The sequence below is a fragment of the Crinia signifera genome, chromosome 7 (genome assembly GCF_055691185.1).
Source record: "Crinia signifera chromosome 7, ASM5569118v1, whole genome shotgun sequence".
NCBI lineage: Eukaryota > Metazoa > Chordata > Amphibia > Anura > Myobatrachidae > Crinia > Crinia signifera.
Window position 1 is genome coordinate 138,040,982 of NC_139223.1, and position 21,169 is coordinate 138,062,150.

Here is a 21,169-nt window from a genome sequence, read left to right on the forward strand (position 1 = left end):
TGTGAAACACCTAAAGGGTTAACAAACTTCCAAAATGCTGTTTTGAATACTGTGAGGGGTGCAGTTTTTGAAATGGCATCATTTATGGGGGTGTCTCACATACAAGTCCCTCAAAGTCACATCAGAACTGAACTGGTCCCTAAAAAAATCAGTGTTTGAAATTTTCTTGAAAATTTAAAAATTTGCTATTCATATTGTAAGCCTCCTAGTGTCCAAAAAAATCAAAAGGAAGTTGAAATAATGATGGAAACATAAAGTAGACATATGGTCTATGTTAGTTATTAACTATTTTGAGTGGTATGATTATTTGTCTCACAAGCAGAAAATTTAACATTTTGCAAATTGCTAAATTTTCCATTTTTTTACGACATTTTGGTATTTTTCACAAAAAAACACAGACTGTATCGACCCAAATTTACCACTAATTTGAAGTACAATGTGTCACGAGAAAACATTCTCAAAATCACTGGGATAAGTAAAAGCAAAAAAAAGTTATCCCCACTTAAGTGATACATGTCAGATTTGAAAAAAAGGGCTCTGTCAGGAAGGCAAAAACATGCTGTGTCAGGAAGGGGTTAAATGGTGGAGTTTATCCCTAAGAAATTTTGGGTCTGATACAGAGATGTTCTCTAGGCTGCGTATGCCGAACGCCCCCCCCCCCCCCCCCCCCTCCGCTGCACAAATCCCCACTTTTGCATAGGAGTGGATGTGTACACTTACGCATTCACTCGCATGGGGCCGCACGGGCTAAAAATCGTTAGATTGTCGCTCACCATCCAATTACTTTTTTTCCTGTTTGTAGATTAACTTTTATCATCCTCTTCCCTCCCCTCACAGAACAAATGCCTTTGATTAATGTGATACTTGCCAAAGGCATTCACACTGAGGGTTCGTACATGCGCATATTTGCGCATGCACCCCTTGGGTGATGTATTTGCAGTTATTCTGTGGATATGCTCCAACCTCTGTGTGAAATGCTTACTACATAGTTACAAAGTAGTTTAGGTTGAAAAAAGACATCAAGTTCAACCTTCGATCACTGGTTATATCCCTGGGTGTCTTTATGTAATAAATGCTTGTCTAGCCTTAATTTGTTACTTGTTTAGTGTCACGGCGGCAGCGGACGTGCGTCTGAGTCCCCTTGCGGGGCTCGCTTCGCTCGCCCACGCTGCGGGCTCGGTGGCTCACTGTGCTCGCCACGCTATCTAAAATCAACTCTATGCCAACGTGGATAGTAGGGGTATGAACTATCTACGTTGGCATAGAGTTAATTTTGTTAATTTTAGATATTTTGGTGAGCGCCGTACCCGGAAGTTCCATTCTGCCGCCGTGAAACTAAACAACTACCCTTAATTTAAATGATTTTATTGTATCTGCCGACACACCCTCACATGTTAGAGAATTCCATTATTTTACTGCCCTGACCATAAAAAGCCCTTCCTACTAAGTGTTCTAAACATTCTCTACTCATGCTCTCGAGTCCTAGTATCTGATTTCAAAGTAAAGGGCTGCCTGACAAATCGTTGTATTTGCCCTTAATATACAGTATTTGTACAGCATGTCACCCCTTAGCCGTCTCTTTTCTAGCATGAACATTTCCAATTTGGCTAGTCTTTCCTCAGAGCCTAAGGTCTCCATCCCCTTTATTGGTTTGGTTGCCCTTCTCTGAACTTTTTCCAGTTCTACAATTTATTTTTGTAGTGTGGAGCCCAGAAATGCATTTAAAATTCTAGAAGAGGTCTCACAAGTGCCCTATACAATGGTAAGATTACATTTACGTCCCTAGAGTCCATGCCCTTTTTTCATACAAGCTACGGAATATTCAAGTTACGGAAATGGAATGAAACAATGTAATAACCTGTCCCTACATGGTCCAACATTGGACAGTGGGATTAAAGTTAATATACAAAGTTTAATATTGATGTATGAAGTATTGGCGGCTAAAGTTTATATATAAGCCAACCCTAGGTGATGGATATACAGTACTCTATATTGTGGTGAGTGACATCACTTCTGGGGAATATACAACCATTTATGTTTTTGTAGTTGTTGCTGATTGTCTTCCTATGAATGAGCACCCATTGAAGTAATCCTCCTTTTAATTGCTTGGTGTGGAGTTGTGATTTTGATAAAGGTCACAACAATGGTCCTAAACCAATTGAACAAAAACAGGGCCTGATTTAGAAGTGATCACTGATCTGCGATATTGCAATGCATTCGATTATCGAATGACTGTGCTTGCGTATAGATTTTAGCATGCATGTGCAAGCCAAATTACCAACAGAAATCATGAAAATATCTATTCGCAATCCCTTAGCAATTTGACTGACAGGAATTCGGTGGTTGGGGGTAGTAAGCTGCTATTTTCTGGGTGTGTCAGAAATAACACAGGCATGCCCAGGTGTTTTAAGGGAGATCATGTGACGTCAGCACTGGCCTCTATCAGCCTGTCTCTGTTTCAGAATTGTGGAAGGGTCAGACTTACTCACATATTTGCACTGGGAAAATCATTGAATGGTGAGTGAATTGTGAGTGGATTTGCAGATACAGTAATAGCAATATATTTGCAATTCTAGTAGTCATCTGCAAATGTGCAGATGATCGATTAGGCCTGAATCAAGCTAATAGTACTGTAAACTTCTGAAGTGGAAATAAATTAATACATACCGTACTTAATTTGCTGATATTGTTGAGTGTTTGTCTTCTCTTTGTTTGTTATATTACAAGTCGTTCCAGGATCTAGCAGGAAGTACACTATTCAAAAACAAATGTGTGTCCTCAATCTGTGGTGCCAAGAGGGGGGCATTTATGCTTAGTATGGCGGGTCTATCGCATTTAATGGTTTACAATATTTTAACATTGTCCCTAGCACCCAATTGATCTGTAAGGGAACTTTAACAGTATTCATGGACAAGGAGTAGTTTGGTATAAATGTACTCACATTAAGGTTAAGGGTACTTTGGACATTGTTCAATGCATCATTGGGTACGTAGTATATATATAATTTTTGGAGTTTATGTCAATCATATTTGCCATCACATGATAGTACATATTAAAAAGACGACGCCCGTCCGAGCTCCCACCCCCTGCCGCCGCAGATTCCCCTCTTTAACATACAAGGGGATGTGTATAACGAAAACACATCCCTCCGCATGTCTCTGCAACAGGAGAAATCATTTGATGGTCGCAGACTATCGAATGATTACTTCTGCTTTCGTAGTGGTCCGACGGCCCCTGGCAGGCATCGGCCCACCCGAATACCCATGGGAACACCCATCATTTTCATGGGGCATCAATTAAACGCTGAGCGTTCCCATGAGCAACCCCAAGTCCCCTCTGCCTAAAGGTTGACATGGTGTTTTTCACTTTTTTTTTTTACCCAAATGACGACACAGTCGACATGGACACTAAAAAGGTGAAAAAACGCACGTTGATCTTTTGACTGTTTACTGAATACTTGTGTCGACCTAGTGAATTCATGTCGACTCTCAGTCATGCTGACCTTCATGCATGTCGACTTAGTGGTGTTGACCTAATGCTTGTCAACCTAATGCTTGTAGACCTAGTGACCGTGTACCTATGTTTTCTTACTATTCTGCCTTCTCCACATCACATACCCAAGCATCCACATATGTCATTAAGAAGTAGCCAGCTGTGCTGGTCGAGTTACCGGGGGGAAGCCAGCATGTCCCCAGAGTGAGATAATCGGAGGCTACCAAGTGGAGGTTATGTGGTAGCAATGGTGCATTTTTGCATTTTTGCAAATGTCCATCCTATTCAGGCAGAGCTGTCTTTCAGAAAATTAGGCATTTGTATTGGACCTGGATGGTGATAATGCATAAACTCACTAGCGGGTATCCCCACAGGTCACACCCCAAGATCATCACATAAATCAATACTTAACTTAACTTATCTATAAACTTATCTAAAATAAAAACACAGACACAAGTGCTGGCGTTTCAAACAGACTGTCAAAATTTATTTTGACAAGCAACTAGGATAACTATAAAATGGTGGCGGCACCAAAGAACGGTCATTATAGGAAAGTGGGGTTTAAAGATATTCATGCATACCATCGCTGGGTTTACTCTCCCTGCACGACCATCGCGGCAGATGGTAAAATGGCCATCCCCCGTGCAGAAGCGTGGCCCATGACAATCGTTGCCAAGGGAGAGCTCACCCCACTATCTACATACACACAGATCTATTAGATATGACCGTTCTTTACCGCCGCCGAAGAAGAGAAATAGGGATGGGTGGGCGGGGCTTCCTGAGACAGAGGAGGATCACCCTAACTCGTGATCAGTTCTAAGCCTGCTAATCCCTCCCCCTGGCTCTGATAGGCCTTGTGCCCATCCTCATCAACATCACATGTGACATCTAGCAAGTGTAACCTGCTGGAACCCTGCGTGGTTTATGTCAGCCTCATTGCTTATCCAGCATTCGGTGTCTCTATCGCATGTTACCACTCTAACTTACATCATTTTGTCATGGAAATGTCATGGGCATGTATGCAATCCTCCATGTGATTCTGAGTACTAGCCTGCTTCTGACTCATCTCTTACAACCAGCATAGGTTGGTACAAATACTAATAATGTCACAATTTTTGAACAGATTCTTACATTACTGTAGCATAAGGTAGTTAATCTACTCGCAACTACAGCAACTCTGAGTACATCACATAATAAGCACCGAAGTGTTTAAGGCTGCGTAGTATAGGATAACGTTTTTTTCTGTGCAGTTTGCGAAGTTCTGCTGAAACAGTTCTCACTGAAATGTGCTTAGTGGCTGATTTATTAATGGCTGAAAAGTCCTATTGTCAGTGAAATCAGTTATTTTTGCAGATGACAGGGCTCAGTGCCAGTGATAACGCAGCAGTAACACAACAGTGGCAAAATGTGCATGAGTAGTCAGCAATAGTTTCTTCTATTTGACAAATATTGCCTGGGGTAAAGCATTATACAACTATGTTTTAAACATTTATTTTTATTCAGATTTTTTTTATCAAGTAATAGAAGTAGGAGTGGAAATAGAAGTAGTAGGGGTATTAGTAGTCATAGTAGTTGTAGTAGTAATCATAGCAGTAATGGTAATAGAAGAAATAGTATCAGTAGTTGAAGAAGTAGTAGTACATCTGGTAGTATTAATAGTATAATAAGTAGTAGTAGAACTGTGGTAGAAGCTGTTGAAGTAGTAGAAGAAGCAGTAGGTGATCAGTGTTCACTCAAGGTTTTGCGGCAGGCAGGGCGCCGGGGGGGGGGGGGTGGCGGACCGGGTCCGCCGATGGCACAAGAGGGGCGTGCCCGGGCCACCGCTGTCATCAAAGGGGGCGGGCCCCGGCCGCCGCTGTCATCAAAGGGGGGCGGGCCCGGCCCCTCCGACGTCGCCATGCTGCCGGGGAAGCGCCGGGCATCGCCGTCTATGGCGACGCTGGGCTTCCCCGTGAGGCTGTTTTAGTGGGGCGATGCGAGAGGGGCAGGGCACATTTTGCCCTTTAAAAACCGGGCAGGGCGCAGCGCCCGCTAAAACAGCCTAGCGGGAACACTAGGTGAATTACTAGCAGTGATAAACTGAGTAGCAGTAGTAGTTGAAGTATAAGTAGTAGTAATAGTAGCAGTAGGAGAAATAAGTGTAAAAGTAGTGTCAGCAGGAGTAGAAGCAGCAGTGGTAGTAGTACAGGTCGGGCCTCCCTTAACTGTGTATTCCAAAAAACAAAATATTACTTACCTTGTCCCTGCATGCACCCCTTGGACCGGAGATGTTGCTTAAGAGGATCCCAATGGCCGCCATGGAGGCCGGGGGATTCCGTGGACGTCGAAGGAACATTGAAGCACCATTGGGGGACCAGGTAAGTATGGGAAAATAAAATATAAAAAAATATGGAAAAATCCCTTATCTAAAATGCTTGTGGTCCCGAGCATTTTGGATACAGGATACTTAGGGAGACATTCTACGGGATGAGATGTGTGTTTTTTGTGGAATATTAGTAAAAAAAAATGGCGACATCGCATTTTTCCTTGAAATCGCATATTTAATAGGATGCGCTAAGGGGCGGATATCGCATATTATGTGCGATAACTCATGCGGACTGAAAGTGTGTGAAAAAATCGCATTTTTATCGCATCCAGATGTTTTCGTTGCTGATTTGTGATGTGGCTCATTTGGAGGAGCTGCGCAGGAGGGAGGAAGCTGCACACCAGATCCAGGTAGCCCCCCGACTACTGCGTACTGCGTATGTATCGTGCTCGGCTGTACCTGGACTCCCTCTCGGATCAACAGGTTGTGGGGATGTTTAGGCTGAACCGCAATAACCTGTTGGACTTATATGAGCAGGTGAGAGATGATTTGGACCCTTTCGGGGGAGGCAACTATGCAGTGTCTGGGCTGCAGAAATTAATGTGTACCCTCTACTATTTGGCCATAGGCTCCACTCAGTCTGTGACCTCATGGTCCTTGGGGGTATCACAGCCCACTTTCTCTAAGCATTTTGCTCAAGTGCTTCTTGCTTTAAAGAAGTTGTGGCGCACATACATCAGATTCCCACGTTCTGAGTTGGAGTGGTAGGACCACAAGGTGGCTTGCTATAGACTCTCAGCATTCCCTCACATGCGTTGAGCTATAGACTGCACATACATTGGGATTAGGGAACGGCATGTGCGGGGATACGTCTATGTCAATCGGCGTGGGCGGCACAGTTTGAACGTACAGGTGGTATGTGATGCTCATCTCAAATTCCTAAGTGTAGTAGCAGGCTTCCCTGGGAACTGCCATGACGCCTATATTCTGAGGCACTCAGCCCTCTGCCACTCCTCACTCTACCACCAACACCTCTTCCTCTGCTCACACTGCCACTGCTCCTCTCCATGCTCCTTACTTCCTATCAAAGAGTGAAATGGCGCCAGTGCCCCTTTATATAGGGGGTGTGATGCATAATGGAGGGGACAGAGGTGGGCCAATAGGTTAGGGGGTTTTTAGTCATGCGGAGACAGTCTTGTAAATCGCACTCTGGTTGGTCCAAAACTCGCACATGATCGGCGGAAGAAATCACACTTTTTTGTGTCATAAAATCGCACCACTTCGCCGCAAATCGCACTACATCGCACTTTTCAGCCTCCAAATCGCATCCCATTAAATATGCGAATTATTACAAAAAAATGCGATTTCAAAAAGTGCGAAGAGCGGCGATGTGGAGTGAGATTAAAAAAATGTGCTTTTATCTCATCCCATAGAATGTCACCCTTAATCTGTAGTAGCAGCAGAAGTAGCAGTAGTGGTAGTAGCAGTAATTGGATAGAATCTAAAAAAAAAAACTATTTCCAAAATTAAAAAGTGAGTTTAGGCATGCCAAATCATGCAATATTGCTAGATTTTAGGAGAGGTGTATGTGGACACATCTGCAGTAGTATATAGTAGTAGTAGTAGTCGGTATTGTTGTAGACTAAGATTTTTCTTTCCTTTCCACTAAGGAGGTAAAATTACCGCTGAGTTGTTGGAGAAGCATATTTCACTGCATGCACATCCTGCTGCCACAGTACCTGCTCACTGTCAGGGGGCTCCTACTGCCATGCTACCTGTATATTGTCAGGGGGCTCCTGCTGCCGCAGTAACTGCTCATTGTCAGGAGGCTGCACTCAGGGGGGGGGGGGGTTCTGAGTACCCAGAACCCCCCCAGGAGTCTAAGGGACCTAGGCTGAAATCTGAGGGTCCCCTCTTTCCAAGCATACAAGAATTAAAAAAATCGGCCCTTGGGAACCGGAGATAACTGACTTCAAATGAGTGGTCCCCATTCAAGTCTATTAATTGCTCTTCCCAGTCAGATATTTCAGGTTTTGTCTGACTTAGAGTTTTTCTGATGGTATATTCCAAAAGCTGGGACTCTCCCCCTTTGATAGACACTAGTAGCTTGTCTTTACTGTTCCCAGAACCAAAGATATCGGCCTTCAAGCAGCTGGTTACTGCTCCAGCTCCACACACCTGGTATGTAGTTTTATATACTCGTTGGAACTCTGATCCCCTAGTCCCCAATACCATTTGCTAGGTGGGATTCTCTAGTTTTTAATTCCATTAAAATCTAAGATATCTATTTCTGGGAACTGGAGATATCTGCAGTCAAGCAAGCTGCCCTCTCACCAGAAAATGGATAATAAGTCAACTCCACTATACACCCCTCCTCTGCATATTAAACATCCTCTACCACCCTGGAAGTTATGTATCAGGGCCCCTTCATTGAGCCCAATGCCCCCTTCTCCCACCTCATCTCCCACCTTCTGTGCAGTAAAGGGGTAATTAGTGGAAATTACTGATCCAGGCCCTACATGCTGAGCGGTTGATATAATACCCCCTACCACCAGTAGGACATCAAAGCTTCCCCCACCCCTACCGCTAGAGGATCAATAGGGGCCCCAATACATTGCTATGCCCAGGGGTCTACACTGCTGTTGACGCCCCTGTATGTATATACAGTGGGAGCCACTGCCATCTATGTCCATAATAGGATTAAGTGAGTAATTTGATTACTCTGCTAATCCCCTACTCTATTGTTCTATGTATTGTATTGCAGCTGAGAACAATAGAATAGCCATGGCTAGCTATGGTGAGCCATGGCCAAAGGAACAAAGATGAAACTGGCTCTTACTGTATATGTATGTATATGTATAATATATATATATATATGTGTATATATATATATATATATATATATATATATATATATATATATATATATATATAGTGTTCATTCTAGCACCCGCTATATTTGAAAACCCATGCAGTTCCTCTTCCCTGCCTAGGGTGTCGCTGTCCGCTGTGGTGTTTCTAGCACACGTCTGGTTTGCATATCAGTGCTGATATACAGACCACACTGTGCTAGAACCTCTACAGCAGTCAGCGACACCCCAGGCAGGGAAGAGGAACTGCATGGCTTTTCAAATTTAGCGGATGCTAGAATGAACACTATATATATATATATATATATATATATATATATATATTTTTTTTTATTATTATTATTTATATACATTTGGTCTATCTATAATACTTTAACTGACCCGGCATATACTGGGTCACCTAAGTGTACATCTCTGTGCTTTGCTCCGCCCCTCTGGAAACCCCCTTCTGAAAATCCTGCGTTTGCCCCTGACCACTGTTGTTCCTGGCCTGACACCCAGCACTTCTGAGGCCGATCTGCCTGTTTCTTTCTGCCGCTGTTAAATGGCATTCCCATATGGAATACTCTTTGCAGACCTGGTGATGACATCAGGCACCCCATGAGATTTTATAGCTCGCCGACCCTACAAATGGCCCTACCTAAACAGTCACATGCTCTGTTGCTCTCGTGCTCTGAAGAGATAATCTCTTTACCACCTGCATTATGTTTTCTCCATAAAGTTGTTGAGACATTTCCTAACCAGTTTCTGTGCCACCGGTGGATACTCTAGCACTGTACCCCGTCTAAGGTACATTTGGCCCCAGCATGAATCAAATAGCAAAATCGCTGCCTTACTATCCTGGAGTTGATATTTATCTCCATCCTTTACATTGTGTTACATGACAGCATGAGACCAGTTTCACATACTTGAGATGTGACTTAAGGAGTTGATTAATTTCTTGTGACGAGTAGAACTTTTAATGGTGAATAGGAAAAAGAAAATGAAACTACAAAGCAGACTGAAGTTTCATTCAGAAGTGGTGTTCCCACTAACGTAAGTGGCCCAATCTATTATGCATGCATCGGTAGTAAAGTAAAACATTTCTCAAGCATTGTAAGAGACAAAGAAACGCATAAAAGACCCTGCTGACTAAAGTCTGTAATCTCCTTTCTTTGAAAAATGATATAGATTCTCAGTGATTTGACGAGTCAAAGAAGCACGTACCCTACTGACAAGGTTAAGATTCATTTTATTTCATTCCAACCTACACTTCAGTTGAGACTGAATTGTATTCTCTTTCTCTAAAAAGCATTTTTTTTCTCAAGGTTTAATCTACTGCTTTCTTTTAAGTAAAAAATGTCATTAAGTCCCTACTATAAAAGCATATGGCCCAAATAGTGTTTCGGTAAATAACACTGCGGTGACACATATGTTGGTTGTAATTGATTTCAAATAACAATGATGAACTGAAGGTCACAGACTAGAGGGAGAGTGAGGACCTTGGATTTGCAAATGACAAACTCATGGTTGCCAAATTCCTTCTGTTAATGGTTAATGGTTGCTTTATATTCTGTATTTGTAAGAAGTATTGTTGTATCACAATAGAAGTGTGTTACATTAACATGGAATGTAAATTAAAAGTTATCTGCAAAACTATGTACTGTAATTTTACTTATAATAGAGAAGTTATTTAACGGTTATGTATGTTGGAGAGGTTATGTAGGTTTGGGTCTCAGATGGTTTTGGTGGCAGATGTTAACATTTTCTAAATTTGTCAGCTTAAAAAAAAAAAATTAATAATTGTTTCAATAATGGGCATACCTCATTTATTCACCCGATCTATGGGAGGGCTCATGGTGCTCTATGACGTAAATCAGGGGTTCTCAATCTCGGGCCTCAGGACCCCACACACTAACTATAATTACTGCCCCCCCGTCGGAAATATCTGCAGCACCCCCTCCTAAAATAAAGCCCACCCTCCCCCAACCATGCCTTACCCTACTGGTGCTGCCGCCGCCGTCGGGTGTGGGGCCGGAACCCGCGATCTCCTTGTCTGCAGTCCCTGCTCCTGATAATGGCAAAAATAGCTATCACAAAATGTCCGCCCCCTTACAGCAGACACTTTTGAGGATGCGAGAGGAGCCTCCTCTAGCATCCTCAATAAGCGTCTGCTGTAAGGGGGCGGGCATTTTGTTAGAATTTTTTCTTGCCATTATCAGGTGCCAGCCTAGAGGAGAGCTGGGACCGCAGACAAGTATATCTGCGGGTCCCGGCCACACAGCCGGCGGCGGCATCAACAGCAAGCAGCGCCAGCAGGGTAAGGCAGGGCTAGGGAAGCGCATCAATAGGTCACACGGCAGGTGCACAGATGCATTCATTACTCATTAACACATTTTAAAAGATGTACAGATGGAGCTAATTATTCCACTTGTGACCCTGGGGGTAATTCTAGTCCATTCTTTCTGACAAAATCCTTCTTAGATGGACAAAACCATGTGCACTGCGGGTGGGGCAGATGTAACTTGTGCAGAGAGAATTAGATTTGGGTGGGGTTTTTCTTCAAAGTGAGATCTATATTGAAGTGTAAAATCATGCAGTCAGTATTTTCCCTGCACAGAAACAAAATAACTCACCCAAATCTAATTCTCTCTGCACATGTTACATCTGCCCCCCTGCAGTGCACATGGGCCCTTATTCTGATCGGTGCGGCCGGAGCCGCATATGCGGCTCCGACCGCACAGACGAATCCCCGCCTTGCGTACAGATCGCCACCTCCGTCCGTACGCGGATATGTGGCGATCCGTATGAAAGTGGACGGGGATACGCCTCCTCCATGGTGGGAGCAGCCCCTGCATTCGATGGTCGCCGAACATCGAATGCAGGGCCGCACGCTCCACCAGGTCCCGCAACACAAGACCACACGGACACTTGTCCGTGTGAAATCTTGTATTGGGGCGGGCAGCTGACATCCGGCGATGTCAGCTGCCCGCCCCCTACACGCGCGTCATGGCCTCATTACCATGCATACGCCCCGCGTTTGCATGGGAACGCCCATGAAACGCGGGGCGTATGCATAGGGAAATGAGGCTAAGTAGCCCCTCACGCCCCTATCCGCCCCCTTTGCGGCGGTCAAAAAAAGTGTGCGGCGATTTCGCCTGCACATGCGCAGAGTGCCCTCTGCACATGCGCAGAGCGAAAAGATCGGCGGAACGGCCGCATGCGGCCGTTTCCGAACCGATCAGAATAAGGGCCATGGTTTTGTCCATCTAAGAAGGATTTTGTCAGAAAGAGTGAACCAAAATAAGGCCCCCTATGAGGAGGCCTGCAAAACATGCACTATGTGGGGTCCTGAGGACCAAGTTTGAGAACCTGTGGAATAAACAGTGTGCGTATATGGGGGTGGTGGGGTCATAAGTGCTTTTTGGAAAGACAGTGTTTAGAACTGCTGCTTAAGTGGTGGGGATCACAATTCTAATAAGGTTCTTTCTATGTGGTTTTATGTTCTTCCTGGGCTACTAGGGTTTCCCCCAAGGGTGTATTTGCCATAAGTAGGGAAATTGGAGGGAATTTACAAGAGAAGGTAGGAGACATGATACAACCATGTCTATTTACCATTTTATTTATTTGGGTTAATTTCTGGTCTAGGTGCAAGAGGTGCCATTGCTATGGGCCCAGAGGCTTAAGGCAGCCTGGAGTAGATTATAAAGTTGCATATGAATTTTCTAGGTTTGCCTTTTAAGGTCTGATCCATTACCTAAGCTGTAGTGTGTGTGATTTGACATTTTCAATGAGAGGTGGATATTATAATGGTAAGATGCACAATGTGGATAGGAGGATTCTAAAGTGTCATTTTGTACTTAAAATGTTATCATGTGTTTATCACCTGTGGAACGGAAGTGAGGACACCAATCATTAAGAGGGACATCTGTTCCATAATAAACTGTAACAAGTCAAAAAAACACAGGTCTCACATTTTATGAGTATACCTTAGACCTGAGGTAGCCAACCCTAGTCCTCGAGAGCTACCAACAGTGCATGTTTTGCAGGTCTCCTCACAGAATCACAAGTGAGCTAATTAGCTCCATCTGTGTATCTTTTAAAATGTGTCAGTGATTAATGAGTGCAGCTGTGCAGCAGCTAGGTTGTCTGGAAAATGTGAACTGTTGATAGCTCTCGAGGGCTAGGGTTGGCTACCACTGCCTTAGGCCAAGCCTTTTATATATCTGATGTACAGTATAGCCACTGAATGTGTACAGTGCTTTTATAGATTTGTTAAAATGTTATAAACATTATGGATAGTAATACATTTTTTTTACATAAATATCAGAGTTGGACTATTCTCTCTGGTCCTGGTTATTGTAATGTGGTATAAGATGTCCGGGAGGGCATAACATCAAACCCTTCCATCGCTCATCCCAGCCCTCTGTAACTTACTCACTTATAGCACGGACAGTGTAATGGTTAGCATTACTGCCTCACAGCGCTGAGGCCATGGGTTCAATTCCCACCTTGAACCCACATTGTGCAGAGTTTGTATATTCTCCCCATGCTTGCGTGGGTTTCCTCCAGGTATTCTGGTTTCCTCCCACAATCCAAAAATATACTGGTAGGTCAATTGGCTCCCAACAAAAATTAACCATAGAATGTGTGCATGTATATGTGGTAGGGATTATACATTGTAAGCTCCACTGGGGCAGGGATTGATGTGAATGTTCAACTATACTCTGTAAAGTCTCGGAATATGCATGCACTATATAAGAAACTGTTAATAAATAAAAATAAATAAATAATACCCCTCCTGTGTTACACCTTTCTGTCTGCCCCTTCCCTTCAGAATGTAAGATCTCACAAGCAGGGTCCTCTCCTCTCATGTACCTTTTTTATGGTGCACATTACACTAAGCATGCAATACATTGGGCGGTATTCAATGAGGCTGATTCGCCAGGTTTTTATGGCGATTTTGTGCTGTAAGGCGAATTTCTGACTAAAACGGTGAATCCCCCTATTCAATGACCAGATGGCGAATACATTTCAAGGTTTTTTTCGCCATGATTTACAGAGTAGCAATCGCTATCTTTTTATGGTGAAGTGGAATGTGAACTTTTAAAATAAAGTGTTTTGTTTTTTACATTTGGTGTCAAAAAATCTGGAATTGTATTCTGAGGAGGGGCATGCTATTTTTATTCATGTGCTGTAAGCATATGAATATATATTTAATTTAAAAAAATATATATTTTTTTACACAGAGCAGCCAGCAGGGGGCCGGAGCCGAGCCGCTCATTAGATATTCATATATTCACTTCACCCGATCATTACATATGCATGATCAGATGTAGTGAATATACCCGGTCCCCTGCTGGCACCCCCGGGGGGCAGCCTGTGCTGCCTGGCACCCGGGGAGTCCACCTCCCACCCACAAACGTTCTGGGGCAGGCAGGGAGACTTCCATCTCCCTGCCTGCCACCGTCCTCAGGCTCCCTGCGGCGTTCACCGCAGGAGCTCAAATTCACCGGTCAGGGGTAGCGAGCCCCTGACTCGTTGAATACCGGAGCCGGCGAGGCTCCAGAACGCGGCGACCAGTGGCGAATGTGCAGCGAATCCTAAACAGGATTCGCTGCACGTCGCCGGTATTCACATTGAATACCGCCCATTGTATGTGGTCATTTTACATACGATGCAATGCATTTACTGCTGCGAGATACAATTTATCCTTATTGTGACAATCTTCAGATCCGATTCAGTGCACACAGGACAGCGCATTGGATCGGATTTGTAAGTAAATGACATATGATTTGCCACTTTTCACACGATTTATTGGCCCAATGCTTTTCATTCAGGTAGAAAAGTGCCAAATTGTACTAGTGTATTGGAGCCACTCAATACGCTCTTCACTGGCAACTGACCCTTAATATCTGCCTCCCTAATGATTGTCCTGTCCTCTGAGGCAACAATGTTTATATATCATGTACTTATCCTACATTGTCTTGTACAGTACTGTAAGTCATTGTTTTCTTGTTTTACTCATTTGTTCATATAGTCTATAGATCCCCATACACTACAGCAATTTGAGCCACTTTCTCCTGTTTCTGATGGAGTGGGCTGAGAAATTGGCCCAAATCAGATGTGTATGACATGCCATCGGGTCCAATGCTCAGTCCCCTGCACATCGTACCTGAGTTGAAGGTTGGACCTGCATACAGATCCGACCTCCAACTCTGATCCCCTTCCCAGTGGTGGTAAACAGGGGTCGCATGCAATACATCACATGTGAACGGACGATGTATTGCATGCGATCCTGCCGCCTGGAGTATCGGCGGGCCATACACTGCTGCGATACATCGCAGTATTGTATGGACAGCTTTACGTTTTTTGTGAAAGACATCCAAAATTGAGCTGCATGCAGAGACGACATAAACCCCTGATCAACGAGCTGGTCGATATTTTGAAAGATATCGTTCAAAATGATCAATATTATTGCTTAGTGTGTATGCAATTTTATCCTTGTGGAACCATATAACCCCCCAAAAAAACAAATAAATAATAATATGGAAAGTTGTATACACTTATTGACTTTGTTTTTGCAAAGGGCGGCGATGGAAGGGGGGTGGCGGCGCTGACTTGAGTGCACAGCACATCAGCTTAACGGTGATCTTCTGTGTCTCTCCCCCTTGCCGGCTCCACTGGTCATGGGCAAGATCTCACTATTATCACAAGATCTCCCATGCAGCTGAAGGAATCAGCCATTGCAGTCAGTGAGGTGAATGGGCAACGGCACCTACAGTTGTCACAATCCAAAAGATTGCAGCCCCGATATAGACAGCGGTGCATAGCATACATGGTTAGGATCGGTATCTTTGCACATAACGTCTCTTCTTCCCCATAACACCGGTTGTTACATCTGACAGTTTGTCTTCTGAAGGCCTCATGCAATAACTCGGATACATGCCAATAAAGGTTATAGAATAGTAGAGGTAAGACAATATGGTTCTCTAAAGGAGAAGACCTTTAATAGCCATTTTGTGGATTGTCAGTAGAGAAATAATAATGTATTTAATTGAACAGGTTTCGAAAACTTTTCTCCTGAAGCTTCCAAAAAATGACTCTGCCTATAATACACATATAGTGATTTCTGCCTGTTCCAAAATGTTAACGGGGAAACGATGAATCTGATTTGCAGCCATAGTTTATTTCTTCATATATTTTCAGCTCCTGTTACTACCTGTGATGAAAATGCTTTTATGTGCAACAACAAAGTGTGCATCCCTAAGCAGTTTCTGTGCGACCATGATGACGATTGCGGAGACAGCTCAGATGAATCCTTGGAATGTGGTGAGTAAAATAAGAAAACCAGATTAAAGAAAAAAAAATGTGTGTGGGTAATAATTAACTAAATAGGTACCTCAGCACGTGCTGAAGGATCAATTCTGATTGTATATAATGGCTTTGGTTATGAACAGCCTATACGTTATACATAACAGAAAGCCAGAACAAATCAAATGATGGATCCATAAAATATATGCATTTACAGTGGTACAGTTTCTATTTGGAACAGATGAGCTGGAGTAAGAACCTTATACTAGACTATAGTAATTATTATGGGTACTACCAACTAATAATCAGGGTCATTTAACAGCATAGGAGGCCCAATGTTTAAAGATCTGTGCATGAGCCGCAATGCACATGTTCCGATCTAGCTGGTATTTGGGGGCGACAATGGGGTGTTGTCAAGAAGCGTTACAGAAACTGGGATGTGCGGACCATGTTCTGGCTACAGCCGTGATTTTACCATACCCGAGGGTTACACAGATGTCCGATGTTCAGGCAGATGATCCAAAGCTGTATCGTAGCAGCCGCCATTGCGTCTGTTACTTAAGATGCCTCCTTGGGGCTTTAGCATAATGCGCTATAACTGCTGCTCCGAAAGAAGCAGCACTGATAGCAACTCCAACCACATCTGAACTGAGCCCTGCATATGGGTATATCCGTCACATCCAAGTTCGTGATATACCTTCGCTGAACTTTGTATACGTGAGAGCACAGCGCTGCAACCCAGTGACCTGTTTATTCATAAGAGTAGATGCCAATGAAATGTGTATAGCACTGCATCACGTGTTTATGCAGACACACCGGTACAGAAACATACAGGATAACATAGCACAAAAAGTTCAACTCCTCCTCAATGCTACATTATCCCACTGTAGTACTCCCTCAAACCTCGTTACCAGTCACAGATATTACTGTAACCCTTGTCATCCCAGCTCATTTATAAAAATATATATTCACAATATAGACCCAATTTATCATTGTGGCATTCAAGTTCCAGATAGTATAATTTGATTTTACTTAATAGCACAGATCACAGTGAATAAAATATATCAGGAGCATTTCCCTGCAGGAGGTTTACAGGTATTACTCTCACTTATGGCCCAGTGACCATAACCGAGGGAAGAGGAATGTGGAGGCTGTCGGGGAGAAATCAGAAGATTCTGTGCGCTCCCTATAGGGTGGGATTGGTTATCTGTCAGGACAATTTATAGAGATGTAAGCTTCTTGGAGCTTGGTAAATTGGCCCAGAACACAGCCCCCATTATTCTTGATATGCAGTTATAGTTTGCCCAATCCATGAGATTTCTTTGATATCTCCTGCATTAGGCATTTCTTATATTACAGGGATTCTTCCGTTTCTGCCTGATTTTCACCTAAATAAAGAAATCCCTTTGTGTCTACAGTTCTTTAAGGTTTCAGTCACTGAATCTATACTGAAGCTACTGAAGTATGTGAGCACAATGTGAAATAAGTGGTTTACCCTTCTTTAATGATTTATTTTTAACTGGACAATTAACACGGTATGCCATCAATAGGGTGACCGCTATTGGTCGACACATGAACATGAACTCCTTTAAGGTCGACGTGGTCAAGCAAAATGTCAACATGGAAGAAGGCTGACATGGAAGAAGGTCAACATTAGTTTTTCATGATTTTATGTTAAAACCAACTTGTTCTTATTTACCTTCCCAGTGGGCACAGAAGGAGAACATAGTGTGCCGAGCGAGAGGATGCGGTACAGACATACGGTGTCCATGTCGACATCTGCCGACGTAGGCACAAAAACCTGTGTTGACCTTTTTCCTGTCGCCCTTTGCTAGTGTCGACCTGTTGACACTGTCGACCTAATGCATGTTGACCTTTTTGCTGTGTCAACCTTTTGCCTTTTGACCAATAGTGGTCGTCCTATTGATCCACACTCCAGTAACACACAAAGCGGAACTGTACTTCCTTAAAAAATTTTAAATGATATTTTACCACTACACAGAGCTGCAGATAGGGCCTACTGTAATTCATATTTTTACACAATGGCTGATGTTCCAAACAATGGTGCAATTAGTGTAGACGTGTGCTGAGATATCAATGCAATTCAATTAAGTTGCAGCTGCGATCTCACTAACAATGAGGTTTTCATGAAAAGTGATTGACAGGAAGTGACTGGAGGTATTAACAGGGACATTAAGGGGGTTATTCTGATTCACTCGGAAAGGCACAATCACTCTCTAATAGATAAAACCATATGCACTGCAGGTGGGGCTGATGTAACATGTGCAGAGAAGTGTCATGCAGTGGCTTAACTACTAAATTTGTGCCCCCCTGCCAAAAATTTTGGCAGCGCCCCTCCCCCAAGTAGAGTTAACCCCCCCCCCCCAACCCTGCCTTACCCTTCCGCATGCCGCGTCTGCTGCCGGTCTTGTCTGCGGTCCCAGAGCTCCTCAAGCTCTTGCTAATGAAAACTTTCTGCTTTATGGAAGCAGCCATTTTGTGAGTGTCAGTTTTCATGGCTCTTGTGTATGGCCGTGCGTCTCAGTCCCGCACTGTATGGCCGTGCGTCTCAGTCTCGCTTCGCTCGCCCACGCTGCGGGCTCGGTGGCTCGCTACGCTCGCCATGCTATCTAAAATCAACTCCATGCCAACGTGGATAGTGGGGGTATGAACTATCCACGTTGGCATGGAGTTAAGTTACTTTATTTTAGATAGTTTGGCGAGCGTACTCAACCCGGAAGTAGCACGGCACCATGCTGGCGCCGGGAAACTACACAAGAACTGTTTTCAACAATAGCCCGCAGACCCCCGGCACCCACATTTTCTCAGCACCTTCTCGCCACTGCGGGGTCTGCAGGGCTATTGTTACACAACTGGTGTCATGGCTGTTTTCAGAGTGTGTATCTGCCATCAGCTGCAAGTTCTTATGTGCAAAAATATAGTGCCAGCATTGTTACTGCTGTGCCCAGTCTACATAGCCATAGGTCTACCCTTAACCCTGATGTTTCGCATTCCTGTGCATGTCCTGCGAATGTGTACACAATTGCAAATCAGTTTGCAATGGCTTCAGGGGGGGGGGTCTCCTTTTATTACCGGGGCTGTTTCACTTGCTTCAGTTTCATTGGCTTGAAAATCGCAATTGCATTTGCGTACAAACATGGCTAAGGCCCTAAATGTCTGTTAATATACCCTCTACGGGTGAGTTTGACAGGGAGGCTCTGGGGCATATTCTTAACGAAATTTAGGGGCCCATTCAGACCTGTTCTTACTGGTCCAAATTCAGCCCTGTCTCTTATGGTGCGGGTGTGCACGTGCGTATATTTGCTTATGTGCGTGCGCAACCCCAAGGAGCGGACGCCTTTGGCGAGTTCTTCAATTACGGGGGTGTTCGCAAATTGAGTGACCGGCAGGGGGGGGGGGGGGCGGTCGGTGGGGTCCACCAGCATTTCATCACATCAGCGCCCACCCCAAATTCATCAGGAAGCGTCCATCAGAAAAGGAAGTATAGTTTATTTACGAAAAGAGGAGAAAACATTTGACGGTTACTCACCATCGAATGATCTCTCCTCTGTGTGGGCGCATGCGAGCGGATGTGTAAGTGAGGGGATTTGGGCGGCGGGTGGGGCAGCGTTTACATGCTCAATAGGCAGCAAATATATGCAGCCTTGTGAACAGGTCTGAATTACCCTCCTAGTGGTTTCAGGGGATAACAGAAAAATGTTGTTTATGCCCTGGATGTATTACAGGATATCTCCAATTTATTCTGTGGCACCCGATTGCAGTAGCAGCACCCACAGGTTTCTATGACGGCTGTCATGTAGTCAGATTTGCCAGGCTTGGCCCATGGAGGAGGCGTTATATATATATAGCCTATAGGCTGTAAAGGCTAACACATAATTTACTCATGTGTGTTCTGTCTAATAACACCATGCATGGGGCCTAATTCCGCATGGATTGCTAAACAGAGATTACGCAGTGGAATGCAAGGATAAACCCGCCACACAGCCTGAAAGAAAAAACGTCCCCTGCACAATGCTTATGTATTTGTGAATGGATCGCGGTGGATCAAAGAGTCTTTGCAGTCTGTGCAAATATAAGTCTGAGTCTTTCACTAATTTGGGACTGCTACAATCTGTGGTGACCACTAACGTCTGAGACCCATCCTTAAAACACCTGGGCACACCTGCCTTCTTTCAACCACACCCAGAAACTGGCTTGTTTCCGGTTTCAGCCACCAAACACCATCTTTCTGTCAGTCAAACTGCGGCTATATTGCGATTGCGATCTGTTAGCTGTAACCTTACATTAAGGGGTACATTTATGAAACAGCTGTTTGTTTGTTTGTTTGTTTGTTTGTTTGTTTGGGGGGATGGGGGTCTGCACAGTTTCCTGCAATCTTGGACAGTGGTTTTTGCAAAAAAGCGGTAGGTCCATTTTAGAATGTCAACACAACCTTTACTAAATATTATATTGCGCACTTAGAACTGTGATTCCGTAGCAATTTGCAAACCATTGCATACTGTTTGCTGCATACGCGCCGTTTAGTACATATACACCTAAAATGTGTGAGAAAAAAATCTTTCCCTTTCTCTGGGCCAGCTTCGCAGCAGGGTGATGACATAAAAAATCTGTAATGCATCCACATTTTTTTAACATTACAACAAGGTGACTGTGGCACTGTGTGGATTATTAGATCATCAGTGTCTAGATAGACAGTCAGAAGGTTGACACCAGATGGTTGACATAATCAAAATGTCAACAATTAAATTCTTATCATGGCCTTCATTAGACAGGGTCAAAAGGTTGCCGGGCAAATGATCGTTACCTTTTTTTGGGCTATTTTAATGGTGCGGACACATGGTGCAATTAACGAGTGCGATTCGATCTTTTTAGTTCAGATCGCATTGCATCTAGTTCATATTGTGCCGTGTTTATTTTCCCTTGCAATGAGATGCGCTCTCAATATCGCAAGGCAAATTAGTATGTGCATGCAGGTATTTTTGTACTAAATTGCATGCTATTTTACTACATACTGTTGTAGTGTAGTCAATATATGGTGTTGTTCCAATCGCATGTAGTTCAAATTGCATAGCACACATTGTATAGGCTCAAATTGCACCTAGCACACTCATCTCATCATGTGTGGGCACCATAAACCTAATTCTCCCCCTAGTGCCTAAACCTAACTGTGCCTCTAGTGCAGTGGTTC

General features: G+C 43.8%; 1 protein-coding gene across 4 annotated transcripts in view; it reads left to right on the top strand.

The window, feature by feature from the left end:
- The window catches only part of LRP1B (LDL receptor related protein 1B), a 1,445,580-nt gene that overhangs the window by 1,216,482 nt on the left and 207,929 nt on the right, over nt 1-21,169 (top strand). For all 4 annotated transcript variants that reach the window (XM_083153866.1, XM_083153869.1, XM_083153867.1 and 1 more), the window contains exon 53: nt 15,856-15,978. In XM_083153866.1, the coding sequence (XP_083009992.1) occupies nt 15,856-15,978 (123 nt within the window). The remainder of the gene's footprint in view (nt 1-15,855; nt 15,979-21,169) is intronic.